The sequence below is a fragment of the Bos indicus x Bos taurus genome, chromosome 28, assembly GCF_003369695.1.
Source record: "Bos indicus x Bos taurus breed Angus x Brahman F1 hybrid chromosome 28, Bos_hybrid_MaternalHap_v2.0, whole genome shotgun sequence".
NCBI classification, from domain to species: Eukaryota; Metazoa; Chordata; class Mammalia; order Artiodactyla; family Bovidae; genus Bos; species Bos indicus x Bos taurus.
In genome coordinates, this window is record NC_040103.1 from 5,989,230 (window position 1) to 6,016,637 (window position 27,408).

The window sequence follows — 27,408 nt, forward strand, 5'->3', positions numbered from 1 at the left end:
ATGTGAGCTCCCAGAGATGGTTAGCACAGTCGGGCGGGGCGGGGGGGAGACAAGAATTCCAGGCAGGGCAGTCAGAGAAGAGTCCCACCAGTGCAGGCCCATGTGGCAGTTACTGGGTTCGAAGTGCTTTATGACTATTAACTCATATTCCCCCACAAGGCTGTGAAGTAGGCCTTATTCCTTTGGCCCCATTTTACAGAAAAGAAGAGAAAGGAGTGAGGTCACCTACATCAAATGATGAAGGTGAGGTGTGAGCCCTGGCAGGCTGGCAGCCCGTGCTGGGTGTTCATCATAACATCCTATTCCATTCACATAAACCGTCTAACCGCATGTATCTCCTGATGTAACTCTGGCCTCTGCGACACATGCAGGCACATTGTGAAGTGGCAGTGTGATTGTGCTAAGTCGCTTCAGTCGTGTCTCACTCTGTGCAGCCCTATGGAAGCCTGCCAGGTTCCTCTGTCCATGGGATTCTCCAGGCAAAATACTGGAGTGAGTTGCCATTTCCTTCTCCAGGGGATTTTCCCAACCCAGGGGTCAAACGTGTGTCTCTTCTGTCTCTTGCATTGGCAAGCGGGTTCTTTACCACTAGTGCCCCCAGGCAGAGCCATGGGCAACGTAGATACATTACAGAAGATGGATTAGGGCTTGGATGGGAAGCCCAGGTATGGCTTGTAAATGAGGGCAAAGGAGACAACCCGGCTGGAGACAGGCCGGCTCATCTTGCCCCCTCCTCCGGCTGTTGTTCTCAGGCCCTCCCCCAACAAATCATTAATGGCTCTTGAAAGTTTCTCACAGAACCATTACTTCCCACCACGTCGGACAAAATCATGGCCCTAGTGGGATTTCCCTGGTGCTCCAGTGGTTAACACTCTGCCTTCCAATGCAGAAGACAAGAGTTTGATCCCTAATCAGAGAACTAAGATCCCACATGCCGTGTGGCCCAACCGAGAAAAAACAAAAAAAGACAGCTCTGGCTCCATCACTGTTTGCTTGAGGAAATTTACGACTGACCAGTACAAATAGCACATGCATCATCTTCTACAAGGTCAACGGTGCTGAGAAAAACAATGGTGTGCTCACTTTGAGCTGTGATGCATGCACACTGGTACATGCATGACATGTATATTTCAAAGGCCCACAGAAGGCAGATGAGCCCCCAAGAAGCAATCTGATCCAATGACTAGACCATGGTTCCTAAGACAACCTGTCAAGAGCAACTGTTACGAGTGGGCAGTGATTGCTATATTTAAAATAGATACCAAAAGGAACTACTGCATGGAACAGGGAAATCTGCTCAATGTTACATGGCAGCCTGGATGGGAAGGAAGTTTGCTGGAGAATGGATACATGTATATGTATAGCTGGGCCCCTTCATGTTCACCTGGAACTATCACATTGTTAATCGGCTAAACCCCAACACAAAGTAAAAAGCTTTTTTTTAAAAAAAAAAAAAAAAAGAATGGACAGTGATAACTCATTTTCCTTCACAACTGGTGAAACCTAGACTGGTACCAACTACAAATTTGCCATCAGTAGACTTGGCCCAGAACCTGGAAGCTGAGTGGATGGTCTGGTGCAGGGTTAGGATGGGGTCGCTAGGAGGAGAAAACCTGATGCCTGGACTTCTCATAGACAAAGGTCGAGGAGCATCCTGAACTCAAGTCTTAGCAAAGCAAGTCAGTAATGATTTTAGGATCTTACTTGTAGTTTTTCTCCCAGAATTTCACTGGCCTGACATACGATGTGATAAAAATGACACTCCCAAGAAATGGGCTCAGTGGAGTAGAAACGATGGATGTGGCAAACGTCTGAAAGAAAAGCATGGCAGAATCTGAGAATTTTGAGTTAAGGCTCAAAAAGTGTGTTCATTGTTATTTTTATAAATAATATTTGAGATTTTAACAAGTTTATATGAAAGCCATTTTTCCCACCAAGGAAAGAAAGACGGGCATCCCTGTGATGGCTGTAGGTACATTTTTGGAAATGTAAAACTTTCAGTAGTATCCTGCTAGGTCTCATGTATCACCACTGCGAAAACCAAAGGATTCTTATAAAATTCCCAGCAGTCTCAGCACAATTCATGGCAAAGATTTAATATCTAAGATTTGAAAAGAACAGTGCTTTTTCCTGAGATGACATTAACTGAACCAGACATACTGTGGCACATTTACTAAAGTACTAAGCAGTTCTATAAATAATTAAAATTAAATTATACTTTGAAAGTAAATAAATACCATTGTCTGGGAAGACAGCATCTCTGTTCCTCAAAGAATCTTTTCCCACTATTCAAAAATCTGTGTCTTTTATCACACACTGAACACCAATAGATCAATTCAATTAAAAAAAGAAAAAAACCCAGCTTATATCTGGTTTACAAGTTAAAAACGTGTACACATAAAGTCACAGCGTGCTGCCAGCTAAGTCATCTCCCTAGTACTCTGTATGGGTTTCCTACTTGCTGGCATGCCTCAGCTTTACATACTCCGATCAGAAATGTAATTGTCCAAAATTAAAATAAGTATGGCTCTAATTTTTGGCTTAAGCTCAACTAATTGACCTCTGGAAATCCAGGGGAGGTGTAGAGGGCTGGTCCCTCCCCAGTTTCCCACCATCACTGGGGAACTTCCTCCAGCTGTCAATCACGGTCACATCACTGTGGTTCGGGGCTGATGGTGGGGCCTGAGGGGAAGAGTCAGAGGAGCGGAGGCGGCAGAGGTCAGTGGGGAGCCAGACTGCCCAGGTTTTACATGCGCACGTGATTCCTCGTCCTTCAGGGTGAGGGCCTGCTTGATTCTACTGCAGCTCTGATCTGATTTATAAGGATGGGGCTTCTCTGATGGTCCAGTGGTTAAGACTCTGCACTTTTAATACAGGGGACACAGGTTCGATCCCTGGTCAGGAAACTAAGGTCCACATACTACAGGGCAGGGCCAAAAAAAAAAATCTGATCTCCTCTAAGGCTGATTTTCCCACCTGGAAAATGTGCCTTTTTCTCATTGTTGCACAATTGGAGGTCTTATTTCTTTAGCCCATCTTTAAAAAGTTCCAGTGGATAGTAAGAAATGCCTCCATGCTGGTCACAGATAGGAGGGCTCTGTGTTTCATTACCTACCGGAACACAGAAGGGCTTTCCCATGTTATCAATGGCAGGGCTTTCGTGATATGGGCCTTCAGAGACCCATTTACGTATAAATACAGAGGTGTGAGTGAACCTTGTCTGTCTATGGGCACTTCCTGAGCATTTTCATAGATGCAAAAGTTTTTCTTCATTTGTAACTATGTCTTTTTCTTTTTTTCCCCCAACTTGCTGTTTATTTCCAAACATCTTGAGGCGTGAAATGGCACACCTGCCATTAATAATCGTGTTGAACTGTTTGGGTAACAAAAGGTCTCGCTTGTGCTACAATTTCAGTCCAGTTCCCTTTATTCTGACCTAGGTCCAAATGCAGAATCAGTTTTTTGTTAATTTGAAAACTGGAAAGATCTAAATATCTCCACTACACGGGACTTCCCTGGTGTTCCAGTGTTTAAGAATCTGCCTTGCAATGCAGCGGACGTGGGTTCAACCCCTGGTTGGGGAACTAAGATCCCACATGCCACCAGGCACCTAATCCCATGTGTTGCAACTAGTGAGACCACTCACTGAAACAAAGACACAGAACAGCCAAAATATAGATTAAAAAATTTTTTTAAACAAAGTATCAACAATCAAAAATTTAAAAAAATACCTCTGCCACAAAACATACCAATCTACTACACTTCCATCATCAGAAGTAAAAGGAACTACACAGGAGATGTCACTGAGAAAAGGTGCTGAAAAAGCAGAGTGGGGTCACAGGGGAGATTCCTGACAAGTGGGGTGTTGTGGGGAGGGGGCGGGGGAAGGAGAGAAGAGAGGGACATCCACTCTGGCAGGTTCAGGGGGCCCTGTGGGGTTAGAAGAACCAGGACAAAGTAAGCGGAAGCCAGGCCAGGCCGCAGGCTGGGTGGGCTGGCACTGCCATTCTTTTTGCTTCTAAACATGTCCCCAAAGAGGATGCTATCCGTTTTTTAAACACCAGAAACAGTTATCCAGACATTAAGAAATGAGGAAAATATTGCTAGCTTATGAAGTCCAAATTTGGTAGGAAAGAAAATGAAGTATAGTAGGTCAGAAGTAGGGCAGCAGTGAACAGAAGGCCTCATAGGTTATTTTATTTAGGGACCATCAGTAAATATATATATATTTATAAATATATATATGTATTTTAATATATATCTATCTATATATATATATATATATAAAAATACAGAGGACCGTGACTATAACAACCAAGGCAGTGCTGAGAAACATGCAGCCTTCTTTGTTGAGAGCCGAGAGGCGGGCCTAAGGGGTAGATGGTTGTTGCTGTTCAGTTGCTAAGGATGGAGACTCCTTAAAAAGGTTCAGGCATTTAAAATGAAAATGTTCAACATTAATACTTAAAAACGTAATTGGAAGCTCAAAATGACATGCCAAACAGAAAGCAGTCTTTCCAATACACACATTTAATAGAGCAAATCTGGCTAACTCTAATTATTTGAAGATAATGGTCTTGCATGGTCTCTACACATATTAAAAGGGTGAGCATTCTCATCCTTCCCTGGAGGTTACAAGCTCATAAGCTAACAGAGGTGACTGAGGGACAAAACATGCTAGGACTGGAAAAAGCAATTTACTAAACAGTGACCTGCTGGCCTGAAAGTTAATTCAGTTTCAAAATGGAGCAAATTAGTCCCTTCTCAATGCCAGGATGGAACCCACAGCTTCCTAATAGAGTGATAGAATCATTAACATTTCAAAATTAGTCAAGATCCAGGGCTGGCATTTAGGAACCTGATAGCTTCATCCTGATGGCATATATATCTGGTTTCTTAAATGATCTCATTATATTCTGACTGGTATGATGTTGGTCTCCAAACAGCAAATAGTTACCTTTACAATGGGCTTCCCAGGTGGCTCAGTGGTAAAGAATCCGCCTGCCAAGCAGGAGATCAGGGTTCGATCTCTGAGTTGGGAAGATCCCCTGGAGAAGGAAATGACAAGCCGCTCCAGTATTCTTGCCTGGGAAATCCCACAGATAGAGGAGCCTGGAGGGCTACAGACCATGGGTCATAAAAGAGTTGTGCATGATTTAGTGACTAAACCACCACCATCACCACCTTTACAACAGATCCAGGATGGGAAGGTGTATTTGGGTGATGAGGAAGGTGCTGAAGCTCCTGTAGGTCATCACACCAGCTGTGGTCAGGCTCCACGACCACTGAAGTGTCTGTACCTGAGCAGAGGCAGGTGGGTGTCACTGATGGGAACAGTTTTCGGAACAAAGCATGAGGACTGATTGTGTCTGAAAATCAAATCCATCATCATGAACACTGTTGTTGTTTAGTCACTGAGCCATGTCCGGCTCTTTGCGACCCCATGGACTGTAGCCCACCAGGCCCCTCTGTCCATGGGATTTTCCAGGCAAGAATACTAGAGTGGGTTGCCATTTCCTTCTCCAGGGGATCTTCTCCAGCTGGGGATCAAACCCATGTTTCCTGCACTGGCAGGTGGATTCTTTACCTGTGAGCCACCAGGGAAGCCCATCACAAACATACTTAGATGTAGTGCCCACCATGCTCCATCTGAGATAGATGCATTTGTATTCAGAGGAATTATCAAGTGCCAGGTACCACATGCCTGTGTGTGACCCCTCAACACACATAAAGGTCAGGGAATTGAAACTTATGGCTCCCAGAACAGGTGTAATTCAGCTACAGAACTGCAAGGAGTAATTAGTATTACTAAATTCATTGAACAAGGCAGAGGAAGCCATAAGAAATGCTACAGATCTCTGTGAGACCAAATTTAGGATAAAATTGGAAAACACTACTTCAAGTTTTAAATTCTTAGTCCAACTCCTCAGCTGCAAATTTATATCCATCTCATCTTTTTCATTTAATAAACAGGCTTTAAATTCTAGACAGGATACCCAAGACATGCACCAGAAATAAATAAAAATCCCCTCACTCTTTTATCTCACTGTCTTTGTTTTAAAGGACTCTGTTTAGAAAAACTAAAATGACTGCCACTGTAGAAAATGAATGTTATTATAAAGGGGTGGTATACAAGCTCACACTTTTGCGATCATTTTTCCTGAGCTTGTTCTGCCAAATAAGCATGAAACACTTTACAAATATCAATGCAGGTCTAAGAATAGGAATATGGAGAATGTACGTTTTGAGGACAGCTTTGGATATGATTAATTTTTTTAAAAAACAAATGAGTCAGAAGGACAGCATTTAAAAATATATATAGAACATATTATCACTTTACAAATGTGTGTATTAGATGCTCAGTAGTCTGACTTTTGGGGGCCCCATGGACTGTAGCCCACCAGGCTCCTCTGTCCATGGGATTCTCCAGGCAAGAATACTGAAGTGGGTAGCCATTCCCTTCTCCAGGGCATCTTCCTGACCCAGGGATCAAATCCAGGTCTTCCTCACTGCAGGCAGATTCTTTACCATCTGAGCTACCAGAGGATAACAAATACCCCAAATAAATTTCTACCACTGTACTCAAAGTTGAGATCCCAGGGGTTCCTTAAGAATTGTCTTGAGAAGCCTCATGTAACCTCCAGGGAAGAAAGCTCCATGTGGCCATTAAAACAAGCTCACAGCACCCACAGTGGATGCCAGCCAAGACTGCGCTTCACACACATCAGTGGATGAGAATCCCAGGGAGGCTTGTGAAGATGGAGATTTCAGGATTCCCCCTTTAATGTGGTTTTCAAGGTATGTGCTGACCTCAGGAATCTGCTTATTTAATAAGCTCCTCTAAGGATTCTGATACAGGAAGTTCCTGGACCACAACTCGGGAAACACAAACTAAAATGCATAAATTTAGTGGGAAGAAAAGTCTTTGAGGGAGGGCAAATTTTAGGCCTGAGTTAAGAATATTTTATTTACTCTCTCTGTCTTCAAGAATATTCTTGATTTTTCTCTCTCCCTCTCTCCAAATACATACACACACACACACACACACACACACACACACAATTTAGCTGTGTCAAAATTATCTTTAGTAGGAGCATGTCAAATTGTTTTGAAGTAAATTAAAACTAATCATCATTATGGAAACACTTAAAAATAGACAAGGAAACCAAATGAAACTATGAATGATAAAACTAGGATCCTTGGCTAATGACAATTGTAAAACAAAACCATAAATATTTTTTTTGGTCTTCAAAGATATTTGAGTAATTCTGTTTTTGCCCAATTCTGGGTCGTTGGACATTCTTCAAGTATATGATAACCAAACTGTGTTTTAATATAATGTTATATAATCAAAAATAATATATCAATAATAATATTTATAACATTTAATAATATTGAATTAATTTGCACTATTTTGCACAAGTAATCCAAATCATTTAAGTGGTGATTTAAAAGACATGATACCTTAATGCAGATGTGGTCGTGGAAAATGGAAAAATCAGAAGAAATTAAGCCACTCCTGAATATGCATTAAGAAACAGGAAGACTTCCAAATTAAGAAATATCTCTTAAGGCTAAGTGCCTAAAAGGAAGCCACAGTGCCTCCCCAGGTCCCCATTAAAATGTAATCTTAAAGACTTTAAAACCTTTTTATTGCCAAGGTTCAATGAAAAGCTCACATCCGTGAAATGTGAATCTGAGCCAGGGGGTGAAAACAGAAGCAGAAAGGATACGAGGGATTGCAAAGAGCTGAGCGAACACGTGAAAGGAGGAACCCCAAGCCATCTGCCAAGGAGCCACATAGGTCAGGACGAACTGCAGCTTGTGAAGCAGGTCCCCGAGCTGAAAGCGAAAGACAGAGAAGCATCAGTGACGACAACCACAGTGGCAGCCGTGTCAGTTGGTGAGAGAGCCTGTGTTAAAGGTACAAAGCCACAGTGTGATGATCATTACTCCTCCTACTGTTACCTTCTGGGAAACGGAATACTTTGAGAAATGAAACTATTTCCTCACGTATCAGTAAACAAAGGATGTCACAGTCATCAGCATCCACCGGTGAGCTCTGAGGAAACTCAAGAAAGGAAAGAATGCCTGTCATCTAGCAGCCAGTAGACTGTAGCCACTCCCTATGGTGAGTCCTGAGGAACATCAGGATGTGAAAACATAGAATACTGGCCCCAGATAGCTGAGGTGCTGCTGCTGCTAAGTCGCTTCAGTCATGTCCGACTCTGTGCAACCCCATAGACAGCAGCCCACCAGGCTCCCCCGTCCCTGGGATTCTCCAGGCAAGAACACTGGAGTGGGTTGCCATTTCCTTCTCCAATGCATGAAAGTGAAAAGTGAAAGTGAAGTCACTCAGTCGTGTCCGACTCTTAGCGACCCCATGGACTGCAGCCCATCAGGCTCCTCCATCCATGGGATTTTCCAGGCAGGAGTACTGGAGTCGGGTGCCATTGCCTTCACAGCAAAGGAATGATTTCAATAAGCCCAGACTCATGCATCTTCCCATACACAGAAAAGCACTAAATTCCTTAACCTGACCTATCTGGTTTCTTTAATTAACAACCATCTTTTGATGTTCCTACTACCTGCCCTTTGTTGCAAAACTCCTATATATCCTAGCTCCTTGCCTCGCCCCCTTAGAGTAGTTTCACAGAGCTATCTGAAATGCTGTCTCCTGGGCTACAGTTCTCATTTTGCCCCAAATAAAACTTAACTTGCAACTCTCAAGTTGTATACATTTTTCTCAGCACTTCCTTTGTCTCATATGCAAGACAGCTGTTCAAGGGGACTTTCAAACAGCAACAAGATGATCAGAGGAAACCTTGTGTGGTTAATTTCACCAAGTTAATGATATGGTATATCTCTGTGTTTCTTAAAGGAATACTCAGAGCTTGGTCTTTCCTCCTCCACACTTGGGTCTTTCAGGGAAAGATTTATACAAAACCCCATCATGATGGACACTGCTCAAGTTTTTTGTGTATGGACTTCAGCCTACCTCTTCAGTCACTCTTCCCGGAGAAAACTGCTCCACAGGATTGAATTGCAAGTTACAAAGTGCTTTAGAGAGCCAAGACGGGCTATGGGAGCTGCTGCATTAATTTGCTAGACAAGCCAGCACAGGAGAAAGCTGAGTTCTGGGGAGAAGCAGGGGTTGGGGAGAAGAGACCTTATGTGGCCTAAGGATGAACACGAGGGGAAAAGTGCCCAGTGGTTTGGGCTGGAGATCCAGAATATAAATGTGCTGGAAAGGATGAAGAGGGCTGGATTCATGGACTGCAGACCCCTGCTTTGTAGACAGCAGTGACTGATGGACCCCAGATGTGAAATTCTATGGCTGTCACTTCTAGAGGCAGTCAGTAAGTAGCAACATGCTTCCTAAACTCCACATACACTCTTCACCCATAATGGAGACCTCATTTTTTAAAAAACTGAACTATAGTTGATTTACAATGTTGTGTTAGTTTCAGGTATACAGCAAGTTGATTTTGGTTATACATATGCCTATTTATTCTTTTTTTCAGATTCTTTTCCCTTACAGGTTTGGGAAATGGAATATTTCCTGCTGTATCAGTAAGGAAAGGATGTCACAGTCACCAGTGATTGCAGCCCTCCCATGCAAACTAATGGCCCTGAGGAGAGTCAGGGAGGAAAGAGTACCTGTCATCTAGCAGCCATCACACTGCAGCTAGTCCCCACAGTGAGCCCTGAGGAAATGCAGGATGTGAAAACCGGATACTGGAGCCAGACAGCTGAGGTGCGTATCAAAGGAATGATTTCAGGGAACCCGACTCTTGCATCTTCCCATACACAGAAAAGCACCAAATTCCTTAACTTGAGATATCTGGTTTTCTTTAATTAACCATAATCTTTTGATGTTCCCAACTACCTGCCCTTTGTTGCAAAACTTCTGTATAACCTGGCTCTTCCCCTTGCCTCCTCAGAGCCGTTCTCTCAGGGTTTCTTGACATGCTGCCTCCCAGGACTAAAGTCTTAAGAATTCCCGCCAAATAAAACATAACTCAAGTTTTAGGTTGTGAATAATTTTTTGTCAACAGATTATTACCAAATACTAATTACAGAATACCTGTGCTATATAGTAGGTTCTTGTTGGTTATCTATTTTATATATAGCAGTATATATATGTTAATCCCAAGCTCCTAATTTACCCCTCCCCACCCTTTCCCCCTTGGTCACCATAAGTCTGTTTTCTATGCCTGTGGGTCTATTTCTGTTTTGTAAATAAGTTCATTTGTACCATTTTTTTTAGTTTCTTCATATAAGCAATATCATATGTCTTTGCTTGACATAATCTCTAGGTCCATCCGTACTGTTGCAAATGGCATCATGTTATTCTTTTTATGGCTAATATTCCATAATAATGGAGAATTCAAATGGCAGGATGTGTTGGTTTCTAGACTGGTTAGCATATGACATAGTAAGATACATTCACCAGACTCATGATGTCAAAAGAGAAGGAAAAATAGAACTCTTAACGAGGCTCAGTAAGTGTGACATAGAGCATCAGAAGATCACAATGAAAAGAAAGCAAAGGCTGGAAAACGGGCCACTGAGGAAAGAAAGGTTCAAGGAACCAAGATAACTTAGCCCGTCAGTGAAAGGTCACATCTGTGATTTTGGAACCAAAAGATGAGGTTAACCTGAATTGTTTCATGAAAATGTCATGAGGAAAAGTGAGGTTAATTAGAATCCTCTTCAAATCTTCCTCTCGCTTTTCTTATCTTCCCACATTCTCATCAATATCCTGGGTTTGGAGACTAATTTTAGAGTTAAACTTCCTTGGACCGGCTACAGAAGATGAACCAAGGACAGATGTTCTCTCAAAGGCACAGCAAATCAGGAGCTCTTGAGACGTGACCTCATCTGGTCGTGCAAGAGCCCCATGGTCTAAATGTGTCCCCTGGGGACCCTGGTCACACACCTAGCAGTGAAGAGTCAGAGGCAGAGAGAAGGCAGAGGATAGAGCAAGGGAGAGAAGGGAAAGAAGCAGAGACAATGGGGAGGACAGAGGTGGAATAAAGAGAAAGGAAAAGTGGAAGAGAAAGATGATGCAATTGGACCAGAAGAACTGTGAAGGAATATGAATTCTGGGTAAGAAAAACAAACATTTTTTCCCAGTAACTTTCACGTTCTTCCCTCTGGCTCACTGACATCTACCCGAGAGCTGACTTCAACTGGCTTTCATTCTTTCAGAAAGTCCACTTTAGCTTTAATCAAGCGGGTTGGTTTAAGCTTCTTGAACCTTGGATCTGGATGGGTCTCCAAGGCTCTGGGGGCCTTTGAGATGCCCAAAATTGAGAGAACAGCAGTTTACTCTCTCACGTCAACTTGAGGTTGTATCTTTAAGGTTCACAAAAAGTGAGTCCTCTCCCAAACCATGGTTCAAATGTTCCCAGTGGCAGTATTTACAATAGCCAAGACATGGAAGCAACTTAAGTGTCCATCAACAGATGAACAGATAAAGATGTGGTACATACATATAACTGAATATTAATCAGCCATAAAAATAATGAAATAATACCATTTGCAGGAATACAGATAGACCTAGAGATGAGCACACTAAGAAAGCCAAAGACAAATATCATATAATATCACTTATACACAGAATCTAAAAAAAATGTATACAAATGACCTTACTTACAAAACAGATTCACAGACTTAGAAAACAAACTTCTGGTTACCAAAAGGGAAACATGGTGTTGGGGGGATAAACTGAGAGTTTGGGATTGTCATATACACACTGCTGCTGCTAAGTCGCTTCAGTCATGTCCGACTCTGTGCGACCCCATAGACAGCAGCCCACCAGGCTCCCCCATCCCTGGGATTCTCCAGGCAAGAACACTGGAGTGGGTTGCCATTTCCTTCTCCAATGCATGAAAGTGAAAAGGGAAAGTGAAGTCGCTCAGTCATGTTCAAGTCTTCGTGACCCCATGGACTGAAGCCCACCAAGGCTCCTCCGTCCATGGGATTTTCCAGGCAAGAGTATTGGAGTGGGGTTCCATTGCCTTCTCCCATATACACACTACCGTATTTAAAATAAATAACCAACCAGGATCTACCGTGCAGCACAGGGAACTCTGCTTAATATTCTGTAATAACCTAAATGGGAAATGAATATGAAAAAGAATGAATATATGTATACGTACAACATTGTTGATCAACTATACTCCAAAATAAAATAAAATTTTTTTAATTAGTCCTCTCCCCACCTGACTTCCCACCAGTTAAAGATGATGTGGACAGACAGGTCAAACACAGACTCAAACTCTTGACTCACTTCTCTTAAAAGATATGATTCCCTTTGAAGGTCATTATCATATCCATGCATCCCCACCATTAATTCAACCAGAGGAAGAGTACGCTAATTACAAACAGGAGACATTCAAACAAATGACTCTAGAGTACATCAAAAGCAAAAATCCTGAGAAGTGGGGACGGACTCTCTTGTATTAACTTGCTTCTTTATGCCCTCCCCACTCTATCAAGCAAAATGCCTCTGGATTTGAAACATTCTCGTCACAACACTGTTAAGAATTTTTAGTCTGGTTATTAAGATTTAGTCCTGTGACTCATGCCTAGGTGAAAACTGCAAGCATGAGCACGATTACCTTATGTGATGTATGAACCCCCAAATGCCATGAAAATGAATCATGGGTTTTAAAAAGTTATTCCTGTTGGGTTTTCAGTGTATGACTATATCCTGGGAGGCTTTTAAGCCACCTCCTGGAAAAGCTGATAAGTAGGTCAGGCATTGCAACTACAATCAGACAGGCAGCCCCAGGGAAAGCCTCATCTGCAAGTTTAAAGCGTTAACAAGTTAAACTTTGCTGCATTATGATTAAATGAATCTATCACAATTATTTTTTGCATAGCACAGCAACCTATATTTATACATAAGCAAAACCAGTAATCAGGCACATGCACTCTCATGCTCTAATTGCAGCCAAGACCCCAGGTATCTTTGTTCTTTTCCTATGTCTCTGCTTTGTTTTTTTACTCTTTTTTCACAACCACTCTGAAGAATAAAATACAAGCTTTGTAAAGATTTTCAGTATGCCGCTCATCAAACAGACTCTGCTATTCTTAATCACTGAAGCCAGATCTCCAGAATGACAGTTCTTTATATTCCAGTGATTGATTCCTCCACGACTCAGTAAATTTTTTTATTATTAAACTTTTTATTTTGCATTGGAGTATAACCAGTTCACAATGTCGTGATAGTTCCAGGTGGACTGCAAAGGGACTCAGTCATACATACACATGTATCCATTCTCCCTCAAACTTCCCTCCCATTCAGCCTGCTTCATAACATTGACCAGAGTTCCCTGAGCCATACAGTAAAAATTCAGTAATTTAATAACCTAATAACCCTCCCACCAGAAAAAGGACATGCTGACACTTTGTCAGATGTCAACACAACACAGTATTTAAGAGTATGGGCCTGAGGGCACACTGCCTGGGTTTCAATCCCAGCTGACACCTATCATGGGGCTGATACTGGGACCTCCCACATGGTCATTTGAGGATGAAATGACTTCATCTTTGTTAAGGACTTGGGATGCTGCCTGGCAACAGTATGTGCAACTTAGGACAAGTGGATATCTTATTTGAGGATATATTTTCTCTTGCTCAGGAAATTCTAGGGCTCCCCTCTAAACAACCGAAACTTACCAAGTCCAGGTCCTCTTATTTTTCAGAGGAAGAAATCAGACTCAGAGAAGCTAAGTGGGCCGCTTAGGGAAGACCGTGAGTTCAACGGACCCTGTGAATCCAGATATTGAAATTCCTAGTTCTCCACCTGGTGATGGATTTCTACCTCCCAAACTTACCACATCTTCTTGAGGACACGAGCCATCCTGGAAGGACAACAGCAGGAAGCAGCAGAGGAAAGGCGTCTTCTACCTGTGCCTTTCTGCTGATAGCAGTGGGCAGGGTCGTAAGTGTGAATGGGACAGACGGGGCCACGGCCACTACTGGGGACCCTACTCCACACGCACCAGGCTCTCATCTGTCCTGGAACACCCTTTTCAGTACAAACGCCAAATGAACAATAGACGAGTCCACCCAACAAGTCCAGTGACAATCAGATGGTTTCAACAAGGCAGGCTGTTGGGTTTCCTGTGCTTTTTAAAGGCACAGCTCCAAGAAAGTTGATATGATCTACATATTTTTTTCCCCCTAAAAGTGTACAGAGGTGTGCTCCAGGTTAAAAGACTCAACCTCATATTTTCCCTTTATACTTCTTTCCTCTCTTCTAAGGTTAAGTCAGATTTAAAAAAAAAAGAGAGAGAGAGAAAAGAAAAATTTATGGGTATCCAAAAAGCAATGTCAAAGCACACAAGCAAGTAAATGAATGAACACTAATCATTAATGAGAAGCATGTATGAAGAAGCACCTTCTGTACCATATAAGACCATTATCTATAAAATAAAAACTCATTTAAGATAACAGTCAATGGAAAGAATAACACTAACACCACCACATGCAGCACAGCACTGCACTTAAGTACTTTAAAAAATGTTTTTGTTTTATATTGGAGTAGAGTTGATTTACTGCCTTCCCAAGTAGCTCAGTGGTAAAGAATCAGTCTGCAATGCAAGAGACGCAACGCAGGAGATGTGGGTCTGGTACCCGGGTTGGAAAGATCCCCTGGAGGAAGAAATGGCAATCACACCTGTATTATTGCCTGAAAAATTCCATGGACAGAGGAACCTGATGGACTACAATCATGGGGTCACAAAGAGTTGGACACAACTGAGCGATTAAGCACACACAGGGTTGATTTCTAGTGCTGTGTTAGTTTCAGGTGTATAGCAAAGTGATTCAGTTACACACACACACACATCTATTTCAAATGATGAGTAGAGTTCCCTGTGCTATTCAGTAGGTCCTCGTGGGTTACCTATTTTATATACAGCAAGTGTGAGTTTGGGGCTGATATGTACACATTGAGGTACTTTAAATAGAAGTCCCATTTCCATTAGCTATGAACTTGCATCTCCTTAGACAGTATGAGGCCTCTGTTTTATGAAGCTTATCTCATTCCTAATGCTCTGCTGCCAAGCTCTTAAATCTCAGGCCTATTAAAGCATAATAAACGTCCCAAATTACCCAAGTATGACTATACGAGAAAACAAAATCATTTGGGTCTTTTCCACTAAAAACACTCAGAAACGACAAAAAGAAGTCACAGTGGAATAATTCTGGCTGTTTCCCAAAGAAAGACACCATAAATACTCTCACTTCAAATAATCCTTTTTGGAAACATCTTTTCAATTTGGCATAGACATGCTGTTGTATCTCTGCTCTAGGCAGAAAATGCAATCTGCATAAATTCACAAACTATCTTAAGAGAAGTGTCACCCAATAAATATGACCCTAACCCATTTCCTTGCTAATACATTCTTAAATAAGGCATAGGTCACTTTTCCTCTGGGGACTTTCTCCCCCTTTCCCAATGAAATAACTCACCATTTACTGAATGTTCTTATACCAGGAGCTGCCCATATGATAAATCCATTTGATTAAATTCAATCACTACCTGTTATCCCTATTGCTCCAGCCTTACTAGTCTCCCATCCCAGGTTAGTTCTTTTTTTTTTTTTAATTTTGTTGTCAAATTCATCAAGTTTTTTTTTTTTTACTCAGAAAAATATGCAACTTATGATTATCAGTGTTTGAACTTGAAGAAGTAGGCAAGGCTGAAAGGAATCCCAGAGACTGGCTATTGAATTAAAGGTGAATTGAGTTCAAAATGAGAGAATGCTGAGGGAGCAGAGATGAGAGTGCTTGGAAAGGATGTTGACACATGGGAAGACATTTGGAAGTTCAAGGTGGGACACAGTGATGAATTCAGGTGGGAGCCCAGCTGAGGGATTGAAAACCAGGAACAAAAGAATTGGGAAAAGCAATCAGACATGTTGATGCACAGGTAGGGATATGGGGAGTAGAAAAATGTTCAAGAAGGAACGGAAAAAGTAAAGTAGTGACTTTTCAAATGTGAGATACCACTTTTTAGGTAAGGGGGAGAGCCACTTTTATAGAATAAATGATTGATAACATCAAGTATGATAAATGCAAATATGAAACATTTGAGGGTATTAGCATTAAAACATAAATAGTCTCAAATACGGCTGACAATTTTAATGAGTTAAAATTTTGTAAGTTAAGTAAACTTTTCACTCAGTGGTTATAAATGGTTACACAACTGAATTTCAGAAAGTGAGAAATGGATTCTACCACAATATAGAATTTGTGTTGGAAGTCTATTATATAATACTCTGTTTAGCAAAAGTATTGATGGGCTTCAGGGAGCATGGTAATACAGAAAGGTTTCCATCCACTGTAAAAATATACATATATATATATATATATATATATATATATATACATACATATACACATATATAAATACATAAATAATCTAAAAACTCATAAGAAAAATGGTTGAATTCCAAAGAAGAAAACCTCCAACAGTCAGAAGCAAAGAGGGGATTTTAAATGTGAATGTTATATCTGAACTAACACCAGGGTGACTCCAAGAAGACAAGGGCATGAATATGGGCTACAGGAGCTGAGTACTTGAATTTTACTGACTTGAAGGGCAGCCATACCCACCAAGTGTAAATTAGAAAGCCCCACCTACCAGGACTGGGAGAAAATAAAAAGTTTGTTTTTCTGCCTGGTATAGAGTACATGGCTCAGATGGTAAAGCGTCTGTCTATAACGTGGGAGACCCGGGTTCGATCCCTGGGTTGGGAATATCCCCTGGAGAAGGAAATGGCAATCCACTCCAGTACTATTGCCTGGAAAATCCCAAGGACAGAGGAGCCTGATAGGGTACAGTCCATGGGGTTGCAGAGAGTCGGACATGACTGAGCGACTTCACTCACTTATAGAGTAGATGAAAATCAATCACCCACAACACGCCAAAGCCTTAGCCATCATAACGTAGGGGAGAGGTGCTGAAGTATAAACTATTATAGAAGAGCAGGAAAGCAACACTGAGAGACTAACATTAAAAGTAGTGGAGGATGACAAAACGTTCTCTCATAAATTGTCTTCAGGGACACTTCCACAACCAGAATATGTAAGCCTCCCACAGACAGAAACAGCAAACTCCCAATGAAGATCTGTCTACACTGAAAATTACAAACTGCAACAGGAAACAGCAAAGGAGAAAAAGCCAGCAGATGCAACACACAGGACAACTGGTATCCCAAGAATCTGAAGTAATAACAACAGGTGCTAAGTCGCTTCAGTCATGTCCGACTGTGCGACCCCATAGACGGCAGCGCACCAGGCTTCCCCATCCCTGGGATTCTCCAGGCAAGAACACTGGAGTGGGTTGCCATTTCCTTCTCCAATGCATGAAAGTGAAAAGTGAAAGTGAAGTCACTCAGTCGTGTCTGACTCCTAGTGACCCATGGACTGCAGCCTACCAGGCTCCTCCGTCCATGGGATTTTCCAGGCAAGAGTACTGGAGTGGGGTGCCATTGCCTTCTCCCAATAGCAATATAAAAGAATCTAAATAAATGAGTAAAGAGTTGACATAAAAAAGAAGCAATAATAAAAGAGTAACCTGACGCAAAATGAACAAATGGGATTGAAAAAGGAAGAAGTACCGAGTCTAGAAGTGGTAAATGAAGTCATTAAAGTAAAATGCCCAGGAGATGGCTTAAAAGCAGATCAGGGACAACAAAACAGCAAAGTAGAGAATAGAAGCTCTGAGTAAATTACCTGGAACTCAGCATAGACATGAAAGGAAAAAAATCCAGAGCTAAGAAACACAGATGGCAGACTCAGAAGATACAATGTGCATCTAATTTTGGAGTTCCAGAAGGAAAGTATAGAGAGAAAAAGAAGAGAAGACATCTGAAGGGCAAATGTCTAAGAATTTTCCAGAATTTAGAAAAACATGAGTTCTTCATTGAAGAATTACATCAAGTCCCATCCAGGATAAATAAAAAGAACTCCTATTTTACTGCCTATAGTAGCAAAATAACTACTAGCAATATCAAAGCCAACAAGAAAAATGTCTTATAGATTACTTGCAAATAAATTATGAATAGACAGAAGATTTCTCATTAGCAAAAATACATGCCAAAAGACAATAGTATTTCTAAAGTGATAAAAAATATCGATCAGGTTAGTTTTGCACTGAACTCCAGTATCACTTAAGTGTAAATAGGAAAAAAAAGACCTTTTCAGACAAAGGATGAATTTATTATTCATAGAACTTCAAATAAAGTACAATTAACAGTGTACTTCAGTAAAAAGGAAACTTACCGCTGAAGGAAGAAAGGACATACTAGAATAATGGAGAGGAAAAAAACTGCTGAAGTGTTAAAATATCAATTTGAGGATTAATTGTAAAAATAATCATAAGGACAGTGACATTTGAAGGTAAACCAAATACTAGATATAAATATTTAAGATGTGGGAGGGCAATTGGAGTTGAAGGTTAAGTCTTTGGGCTGAGAGAAGAAAAGACATTTTTAATTTCATAGGCTAATCTTAATGATTTAACAGTATCCACTACACCTCTAAAGTTTTCAAACTTTAATGTGAATCAGAATTTCCTGGAGGGCTTGTAAATCAAGGATTCTGATTCCCACTTGCAGAGGTCCTGATTCAGTAGGTTTAGGATGCAGACCAGAATTCCTTTCCAGGTGATTCTGATGTTGCTTTTCTGAGGATCACACCTTGAGATTCACTGCACTAAAGGACTAAAAGAATAATATTCAATTTCCAAGCACTACAGGGAAAGAAGGGACCAAATAAAATTTATTCAGGGGAGGAGCCAAGATGGCGGAGGAGTAGGACGGGGAGAACACTTTCTCCCCACAAATTCATCAAAAGAGCATTTAAACGTCGAGTAAATTCCACAAAACAACTTCTGAATGCCGGCAGAGGACATCAGGCACCCAGAAAAGCAACCCAACTCTTCGAAAGGAGGTAGGAAAAAATATTAAAAACAAAAAAAAAAGAGACAAAAGAGGGAGGGACGGAGTTCCGTCCCGGGAAGGGAATCTTAAAAAGAGAGAAGTTTCCAAACATCAGGAAACCTTCTCACTGCGAATCTGCGCCGAGCTTTGGGAAGCACAGAGGGCAATATAACAGGGAGAAAAAATAAATAAACAATTTAAAACTCGCAGATTGCGAGCCTACGGTAACTCCCCCAGCAGAGAAGCAGCGCAGATGCCTGCAGCCGCCATTAGCAAGCCGGGGCTGGGCAGGGAGGCGCGGTGCGGGCTGGCATCGCTGAGAGTAAGAATCTGGCCTGAATACCCGAGCGCTATCTGAGCGAAATAATTTGGGCTAGCAAACCAGACTGTGGGATACCTACCACGCGAAAAGCCAGCCCTAACCTAAGACCGCCAGGCCCGCGCACGGAACAAAGGACTGAACAGAGATAGCCGGCTGCAGACCTTGCCCCTCCGGTGACAGGCAGCCAGAGCCGGAAGGGGGCAATCGCAGCCCTAGAGAGACATTATCTATAAAACTGTAAGCAGGCTTCTTTGCTAACTAAAACTTCTTGGGGGTCTGGACGGTCAACATCTGCCTGAGAAGGTGCGCCGGTTTTACATCCAGATATCCGAGTGGCGGGGAGGCGATAAGTCGCAGCATTGGCGCTCGCCTGGGAAGAGCAAATTGGCGCTCGGACCTGGGAAGAGCACAAAACGCCAGGCCCAACTGAGTCTGCGCCTCTGAGGATACCCGAGTGCCTGAACCTGAGCGGCTGGACCTGGGAGGTGCATGCAGCCCAGGGCCAGCCTCGGATTGTTCCTGGCGGAACAACCTAGAGTCCGAGCAGTGTGGACAGGGAGGCTACACGCGCCGTGAGCGGGGCAGACCCAGGGTGGCTGAGGCACTGCGAGCCCACGCCAGTGTTATTTGTTTGCAGCATCCCTCCCTCCCTCCCCACAGCGCGACTGAACAAGTAAGCCTAAAAAAAAAAAAAAAAGTGTCCTCCACCGTGCCCTTTGAGTCAGGGCGGAAACCAGATACTGAAGAGACTAGCAAACAGAAGAAGATATAACAGAGGGAAACGCCTTGGAAGCTACAGGCAATAGATCAAAACCCTGTGGTTACTACGGACTACATAGGAAGGGCCTATAGATCTTGAGAAATATAAATCTGCCAAGGAACTAGCCAAAAATGAACTGAACCCACAACACCCACAAAAAAAAAAAAAACCAAAAAAGCCCTAGATATATTTTTATTATTTTTACGATCATTCTTTCTTTTTTTTTTTAATAAAAAAAAAAATTTTAAGTCCTCTATTGTTCCTTTAATTTTCACTTTTATAACCTATTACTTTGCAAAAAAAAAAAAAAAAAGACCCTATTTTTTTCTTCTTCAGCAAACTTCATATATATATATTTTATAATTTTTTGACCTTGTTTTTTTTGTTTGTTTGTTTTTTCTTCTTTTCTTTAACACTGTATTTTTGAAATTCCAAACTCTACTCTAGATTTTTAACTTTCGCTTTTTGGTATATGTTATCAATTTTGTACCTATAGGTTTTTTTTTATATAATTTCTGTGACTTTTTTTTTTTTTTCTTCTCTGTTTCTTCTCTTCTTCTTTTATATAACATTGTATATCTGAAATTCCAACTTTACTCTAGATTTTTAATTATGCTTTTTGGTATTTTGATATCAATTTGTACCTGTATTTTCTTTATAATTTTGTGACATTGTTCGTATTTGTTTGTTTGTTTTCTCTCTTTATTTTCTTCTTCTTCTTTTTTTTTTTTTTTAACATTTGTATTTTTGAAATTCCAAACTTCTACTCTAGATTTTTAATTTTTGCTTTTCTGGTATTAGTTATCAATTTTGTACCTGTACTTTCCTTTATAATTTTTTGCGACCTTGTTTGTTTTTGTTTGTTCGTTTTTTCTTTCTTTTCCTTCTTCTTTTCTTTAACATCGTATTTTTGAAATTCCAAACTCTACTCTAGATTTTTAATTTTCGCTTTCTGGTATTAGTTATCAATTTTGTACCTGTACTTTCTTTATAATTTTCACGACCTTGTTTGTTTTTGTTTGTTCGTTCTTTCTTCTCTTTCTTTTCCTTCTCTTTTTCCTTTAACATCATATTTTTGAAATTCCAAACTCTACTCTAGATTTTTTAATTTTTGCTTTTATGTATTTGTTACCAATTTTGTACCTTTAAGGACCCAATCTTCAGGACCCATTTTTCACTAGGGAGTGAGATTACTGGCTTGACTGCTCTCTCTCCCCTTTGGGACCCTCCTTTTTCTCCACCAGGTCGCCTGTGTCTCCTCCCTAACCCCTCTCTACTCTACCCAACTCTGTGAATTTCTGTGTGTTCCAGACGGTGGAGAACACTTAGGGAACTGATTACTGGCTGGATCTGTCTCCCTCCTTTTCATTCCCCCCTTTTATCCTTCTGGCCACCTCTGTTACCTTCCTCCTTCTTCTCTTCTCTGTATACCCCGTGAACATCTCTGAGTGGTCCAGTTGTGGAGTGCACATAAGGAAAGTGACTACTGGCTAGCCCACTCTCTCCACTATTGATTCACCTCATCTCATTTGGGTCACCTCTAACTCCTCCTCCCTCTTCTCTTCTCCATGTAACCCTGTGAACCTCTCTGAGTGACCCTCACTGTAGAGAAACTTATCATCTTTAATGTAGATGTTTTATCAGTGGTGCTGTATAGAAGGAGAAGTTTTTGAAACTACTGTAAAAATAAGACCGATAATCGGAAGCAGGAGACTTAAGTCCAAACCCTGACTCCAGGGAACTCCTGACTCCAAGGAACATTCATTGACAGGAGCTCATCAATTGCCTCCATACCGACACTGAAACCAAGCACCACACAAGGGCCAATAAGTTCCAGGCAAGACATACCAAGCAAATTCTCCAGCAACAAAGGAACACAGCCCTGAGCTTCAAGATACAGGCTGCCCAAAGTCACCCCAAAACTATAGACATCTCATAACTCATTACTGGACATTTCATTGCACTCCAGAGAGAAGAAATACAGCTCCACCCACCAGAACACCGACACAAGCTTCCCTAACCAGGAAACCTTGACAAGCCACCTGTACAAACCCACACACAGTGAGGAAATGCCATAATAAAGAGAACTCCACAAACTGCCAGAATAACAGAAAGGACACCCCAAACTCAGCAATTTAAACAAGATGAAGAGACAGAGGAATACTCAGCAGAATAAAGGAACAGGATAAATGCCCACCAAACCAAAACAAAAGAGGAAAGAGATAGGGAATCTACCTGATAAAGAATTCCGAATAATGATAGTGAAATTGATCCCAAATCTTGAAACTAAAATGGAATCACAGATAAATAGCCTGGAGACAAGGATTGAGGAAGATGCAAAGAAAGGTTTAACAAGACCTAGAAGAAATAAAAAGAGTCAATATATAATGATAATGCAATAGTGAAATTAAAAACACTCTGGAGGCAACAAATAGTAGAATAACAGAGGCAGAAGACAGGATTAGTGAATTAGAAGATAGAATGGTAGAAATAAATGAATCAGAGAGGATAAAAGAAAAACGAAATTAAAAGAAATGAGGACAATCTCAGAGACCTCCAGGACAATATTAAACGCTACAACATTCGAATCATAGGGGTTCCAGAAGAAGAAGACAAAAAGAAGACCATGAGAAAATACTTGAGGAGATAATAGTGGAAAACTTCCCTAAAATGGGGAAGGAAATAATCACCCAAGTTCCAAGAAACCCAGAGAGTACCAAACAGGATAAACCCAAGGAGAAGAAACACACCCAAGACACATATTAATCAAATTAACAAAGATCAACACAAAGAACAAATATTAAAAGCAGCAAGGGAAAAACAACAATAACACACAAGGGAATTCCATAAGGATAACCAAGCTGATCTTTCATATAGAAACTCTTCAGCCCAGGAGGGAATGGCAAGACATACTTAAAATGATGAAAGAAAATAACCTACAGCCCAGATTATTGTACCCAGCAAGGATCTCATTCAAGTATGAAGGAGAAATCAAAAGCTTTTCAGACAAGCAAAGCTGAGAGAATCTGCACCACCAAACCAGCTCTCCAACAAATACTAAAGGATATTCTCTAGACAGGAAACACAAAAAACGGTGTATAAACTCGAACCCAAAACAATAAAGTAAATGGCAACGGGAACATACTTATCAGTAATTACTTAAATGTAAATGGGTGAATGCCCCAACCCAACCAAAGACAAAGACTGGCTGAATGGATACAAAAACAAGACCCCTACATATGTTGTCTACAAGAGACCACCTCAAAACAGGGGGACACATACAGACTAAAAGTGAAGGGCTGGAAAAAGATTTTCCATGCAAATAGGGACCCAAAGAAAGCCAGGAGTAGCAATACTCATATCAGATAAAATAGACTTTAAAACAAAGGCTGTGAAAAGAGACAAAGAAGGTCACTACATAATGATCAAAGGATCAATCCAAGAAGAAGATATAACAATTATAAATATATATGCACCCAAACACGGGAGCACCACAGTACGTAAGACAAATGCTAACAGTATGAAAGGAGAAATTAACAATAACACAATAATAGTGGGAGACTTTAATACCCCACTCACACCTATGGATAGATCAACTAAACAGAAAATTAACAGGAAACACAAACTTTAAACGATACAATAGACCAGTTAGACCTAATTGATATCTATAGTCATTTCATCCCAAAACAATGAATTTCACCTTTTTCTCAAGCGCACATGGAACCTTCTCCAGGATAGATCACATCCTGGGCCATAAAGCTAGCCTTGGTAAATTCAAAAAAATAGAAATCATTCCAAGCATTTTTTCTGACCACAATGCAGTAAGATTAGATCTCAATTACAGGAGAAAAACTATTAAAATGCCAACATATGGAGGCTGAACAACACGCTGCTGAATAACCAACAAATCACAGAAGAAATCAAAAAAGAATCAAAATTTGCATAGAAACGAATGAAATTGACAAACACAACAACCCAAAACCTGTGGGACACGGTAAAAGCAGTCCTAAGGGGAAAGTTCATAGCAATACAGGCACACCTCAAGAAACAAGAAAAAAGTCAAATAATAACCTAACTCTACACCTAAAGCAACTAGAAAAGGAAGAAATGAAGAACCCAGGGTTAGTAGAAGGAAAGAAATCTTTAAAATTAGAGCAGAAATAAATGCAAAAGAACAAAAGAGACCATAGCAAAAATCAACAAAACCAAAGCTGGTTCTTTGAAAGGATAAATAAAATTGACAACCATTAGCCAGACTCATCAAGAAACAAAGGGAAGAAAATCAAATCAACAAAATTAGAAACTGAAAATGGAGAGATCACAACAGACAACACAGAAATACAAAGGATCATAAGAGACTACTATCAACAATTATATGCCAATAAAATGGACAACGTGGAAAGAAATGGACAAATTCTTAGAAAGTACAACTTTCCAAAACTCGACCAGGAAGAAATAGAAAATCTTAACAGACCCATCACATAGCATGGAAATTGAAACTGTAATCAAAAATCTTCCAGCAAACAAAAGCCCGGTCCAGACGGCTTCACAGCTGAATTCTACCAAAAAATTTAGAGAAGAGTAACACCTATCCTGCTCAAACTCTTCCAGAAATTGCAGAGGAAGGTAAACTTCCAAACTCATTCTATGAGGCCACCATCACCCTAATATCCAACCTGACAAAGATCCCACAAAAAAAGAAAACTACAGGCCAATATCACTGATTGAACATAGATGCCAAAAATCCTTAACAAAATTCTAGCAATCAGAATCCAACAACACATTAAAAAGATCATACACCCATGACCAAGTGGGGCTTTATCCCAGGGATGCAAGGATTCTTCAATATCCGCAAATCAATCAATGTAATACACCACATTAACAAATTGAAAAATAAAAACCATATGATTATCTCAATAGATGCAGAGAAAGCCTTTGACAAAATTCAACATCCCATTTATGATAAAAACTCTCCAGAAGGCAGGAATAGAAGGAACTACCTCAACATAATAAAAGCTATATATGACAAACCCACAGCAAACATTATCCTCAATGGTGAAAAATTGAAAGCATTTCCTCTAAAGTCAGGAACAAGACAAGGGTGCCCACTTTCACCATTACTATTCAACATAGTTTTGGAAGTTTTGGCCACAGCAATCAGAGCAGAAAAAGAAATAAAAGGAATCCAAATTGAAAAGAAGAAGTAAAACTCTCCACTATTTGCAGATGGACATGATCCTCTACATAGAAAACCCTAAGACTCCACCAGAAAATTACTAGAAATAATCAATGACTATAGTAAAGGTTGCAGGATATAAAATCAACACACAGAAATCCCTTGCATTCCTATACACTAATAATGAGAAAACAGAAAGAGAAATTAAGGAAACAATTCCATTCACCATTGCAACGGAAAGAATAAAATACTTAGGAATATATCTACCTAAAGAAACTAAAGACCTATATATAGAAAACTATAAAACACTGGTGAAAGAAATCAAGAGGACACTAATAGATGGAGAAATATACCATGTTCATGGATTGGAAGAATCAATATAGTGAAAATGAGTATACTACCCAAAGCAATTTATAGATTCAATGCAATCCCTATCAAGCTACCAACAGTATTCTTCACAGAGCTAGAACAAATAATTTCACAATTTGTATGGAAATACAAAAACCTCGAATAGCCAAAGCGATCTTGAGAAAGAAGAATGGAACTGGAGGAATCAACCTACCTGACTTCAGGCTCTACTACAAAAGCCACAGTTATCAAGACAGTATGGTACTGGCACAAAGACAGAAATATTGATCAATGGAATAAAATAGAAAGCCCAGAGATAAATCCACGCACATATGGACACCTTATCTTCGACAAAGGAGGCAAGAATATACAATGGATTAAAGACAATCTCTTTAACAAGTGGTGCTGGGAAATCTGGTCAACCACTTGTAAAAGAATGAAACTGGACCACTTTCTAACACCATACACAAAAATAAACTCAAAATGGATTAAAGATCTAAACGTAAGACCAGAAACTATAAAACTCCTAGAGGAGAACATAGGCAAAACACTCTCCGACATACATCACAGCAGGATCCTCTATGACCCACCTCCCAGAATATTGGAAATAAAAGCAAAAATAAACAAATGGGACCTAATTAACCTTAAAAGCTTCTGCACATCAAAGGAAACTATTAGCAAGGTGAAAAGACAGCCTTCAGAATGGGAGAAAATAATAGCAAATGAAGCAACCGACAAACAACTAATCTCAAAAATATACAAGCAACTCCTACAGCTCAACTCCAGAAAATAAACGACCCAATCAAAAATGGGCCAAAGAAACTAAATAGACATTTCTCCAAAGAAGACATACAGATGGCTAACAAACACATGAAAAGATGCTCAACATCACTCATTATCAGAGAAATGCAAATCAAAACCACTATGAGGTACCATTTCACACCAGTCAGAATGGCTGCGATCCAAAAGTCTACAAGATAATAAATGCTGGAGAGGGTGTGGAGAAAAGGGAACCCTCTTACACTGTTGGTGGGAATGCAAAACTAGTACAGCCACTATGGAGAACAGTGTGGAGATTCCTTAAAAACTGGAAATAGAACTGCCTTATGATCCAGCAATCCCACTGCTGGGCATACACACTGAGGAAACCAGAAGGGAAAGAGACACGTGTACCCAATGTTCATCCGCAGCACTGTTTATAATAGCCAAGACATGGAAGCAACCTAGATGTCCATCAGCAGATGAATGGATAAGAAAGCAGTGGTACATATACACAATGGAAGTATTACTCAGCCATTAAAAAGAATACATTTTGAAGTCAGTTTCTAATGAGGTGGATGAAACTGGAGCCTATGGTATACAGAGTGTGAGTAAAGCCGAGGAAGGAAAAACATAAATACGGCAGTAGCACTAACGCATGATATATGCGAATTTTAGAAAGGATGGTAACAAATAACGCTGGTGTACGCGAGACAGCAAAAGAGACACTGATGTATAGGAACAGTCTATGGACTCTGTGGACGAGGGAGAGGTTGGGAAGATTTGGGAGAATGGCAATTGAAACATGTAAAAGTATCAGTAAGTAACGAGTTTGCCAGTCCAGGTTCGAGGATGATACTGGAGTGCTTGGGGGCTAGTCACTGGCACGACCCCAGATGGGATGGTTATGGGGAGGGAGGGAGGGGAGGAGGGAGGAGGGTCTCAGGGATGGGGAACACATGGTATACCTGTTGGCAGATTCATTTTGATATTTGCAAAAAACTAATACAATTATGTAAAAGTTTAAAAATAAAATAAAATTGGAAGAAAAAAAAAATAAATAAATAAAATTTAT

The 27,408-nt window shown here is 40.6% G+C and overlaps 1 protein-coding gene across 2 annotated transcripts in view; it reads right to left on the reverse strand.

The window, feature by feature from the left end:
* The window catches only part of PCNX2 (pecanex 2), a 338,376-nt gene that overhangs the window by 100,038 nt on the left and 210,930 nt on the right, over positions 1 to 27,408 (reverse strand). For both annotated transcript variants that reach the window (XM_027530589.1, XM_027530588.1), the window contains 2 exons: positions 7,734 to 7,842; positions 1,705 to 1,834 (listed from right to left, as the gene is read on the reverse strand). In XM_027530589.1, the coding sequence (XP_027386390.1) occupies positions 1,705 to 1,834; positions 7,734 to 7,842 (239 nt within the window). The remainder of the gene's footprint in view (positions 1 to 1,704; positions 1,835 to 7,733; positions 7,843 to 27,408) is intronic.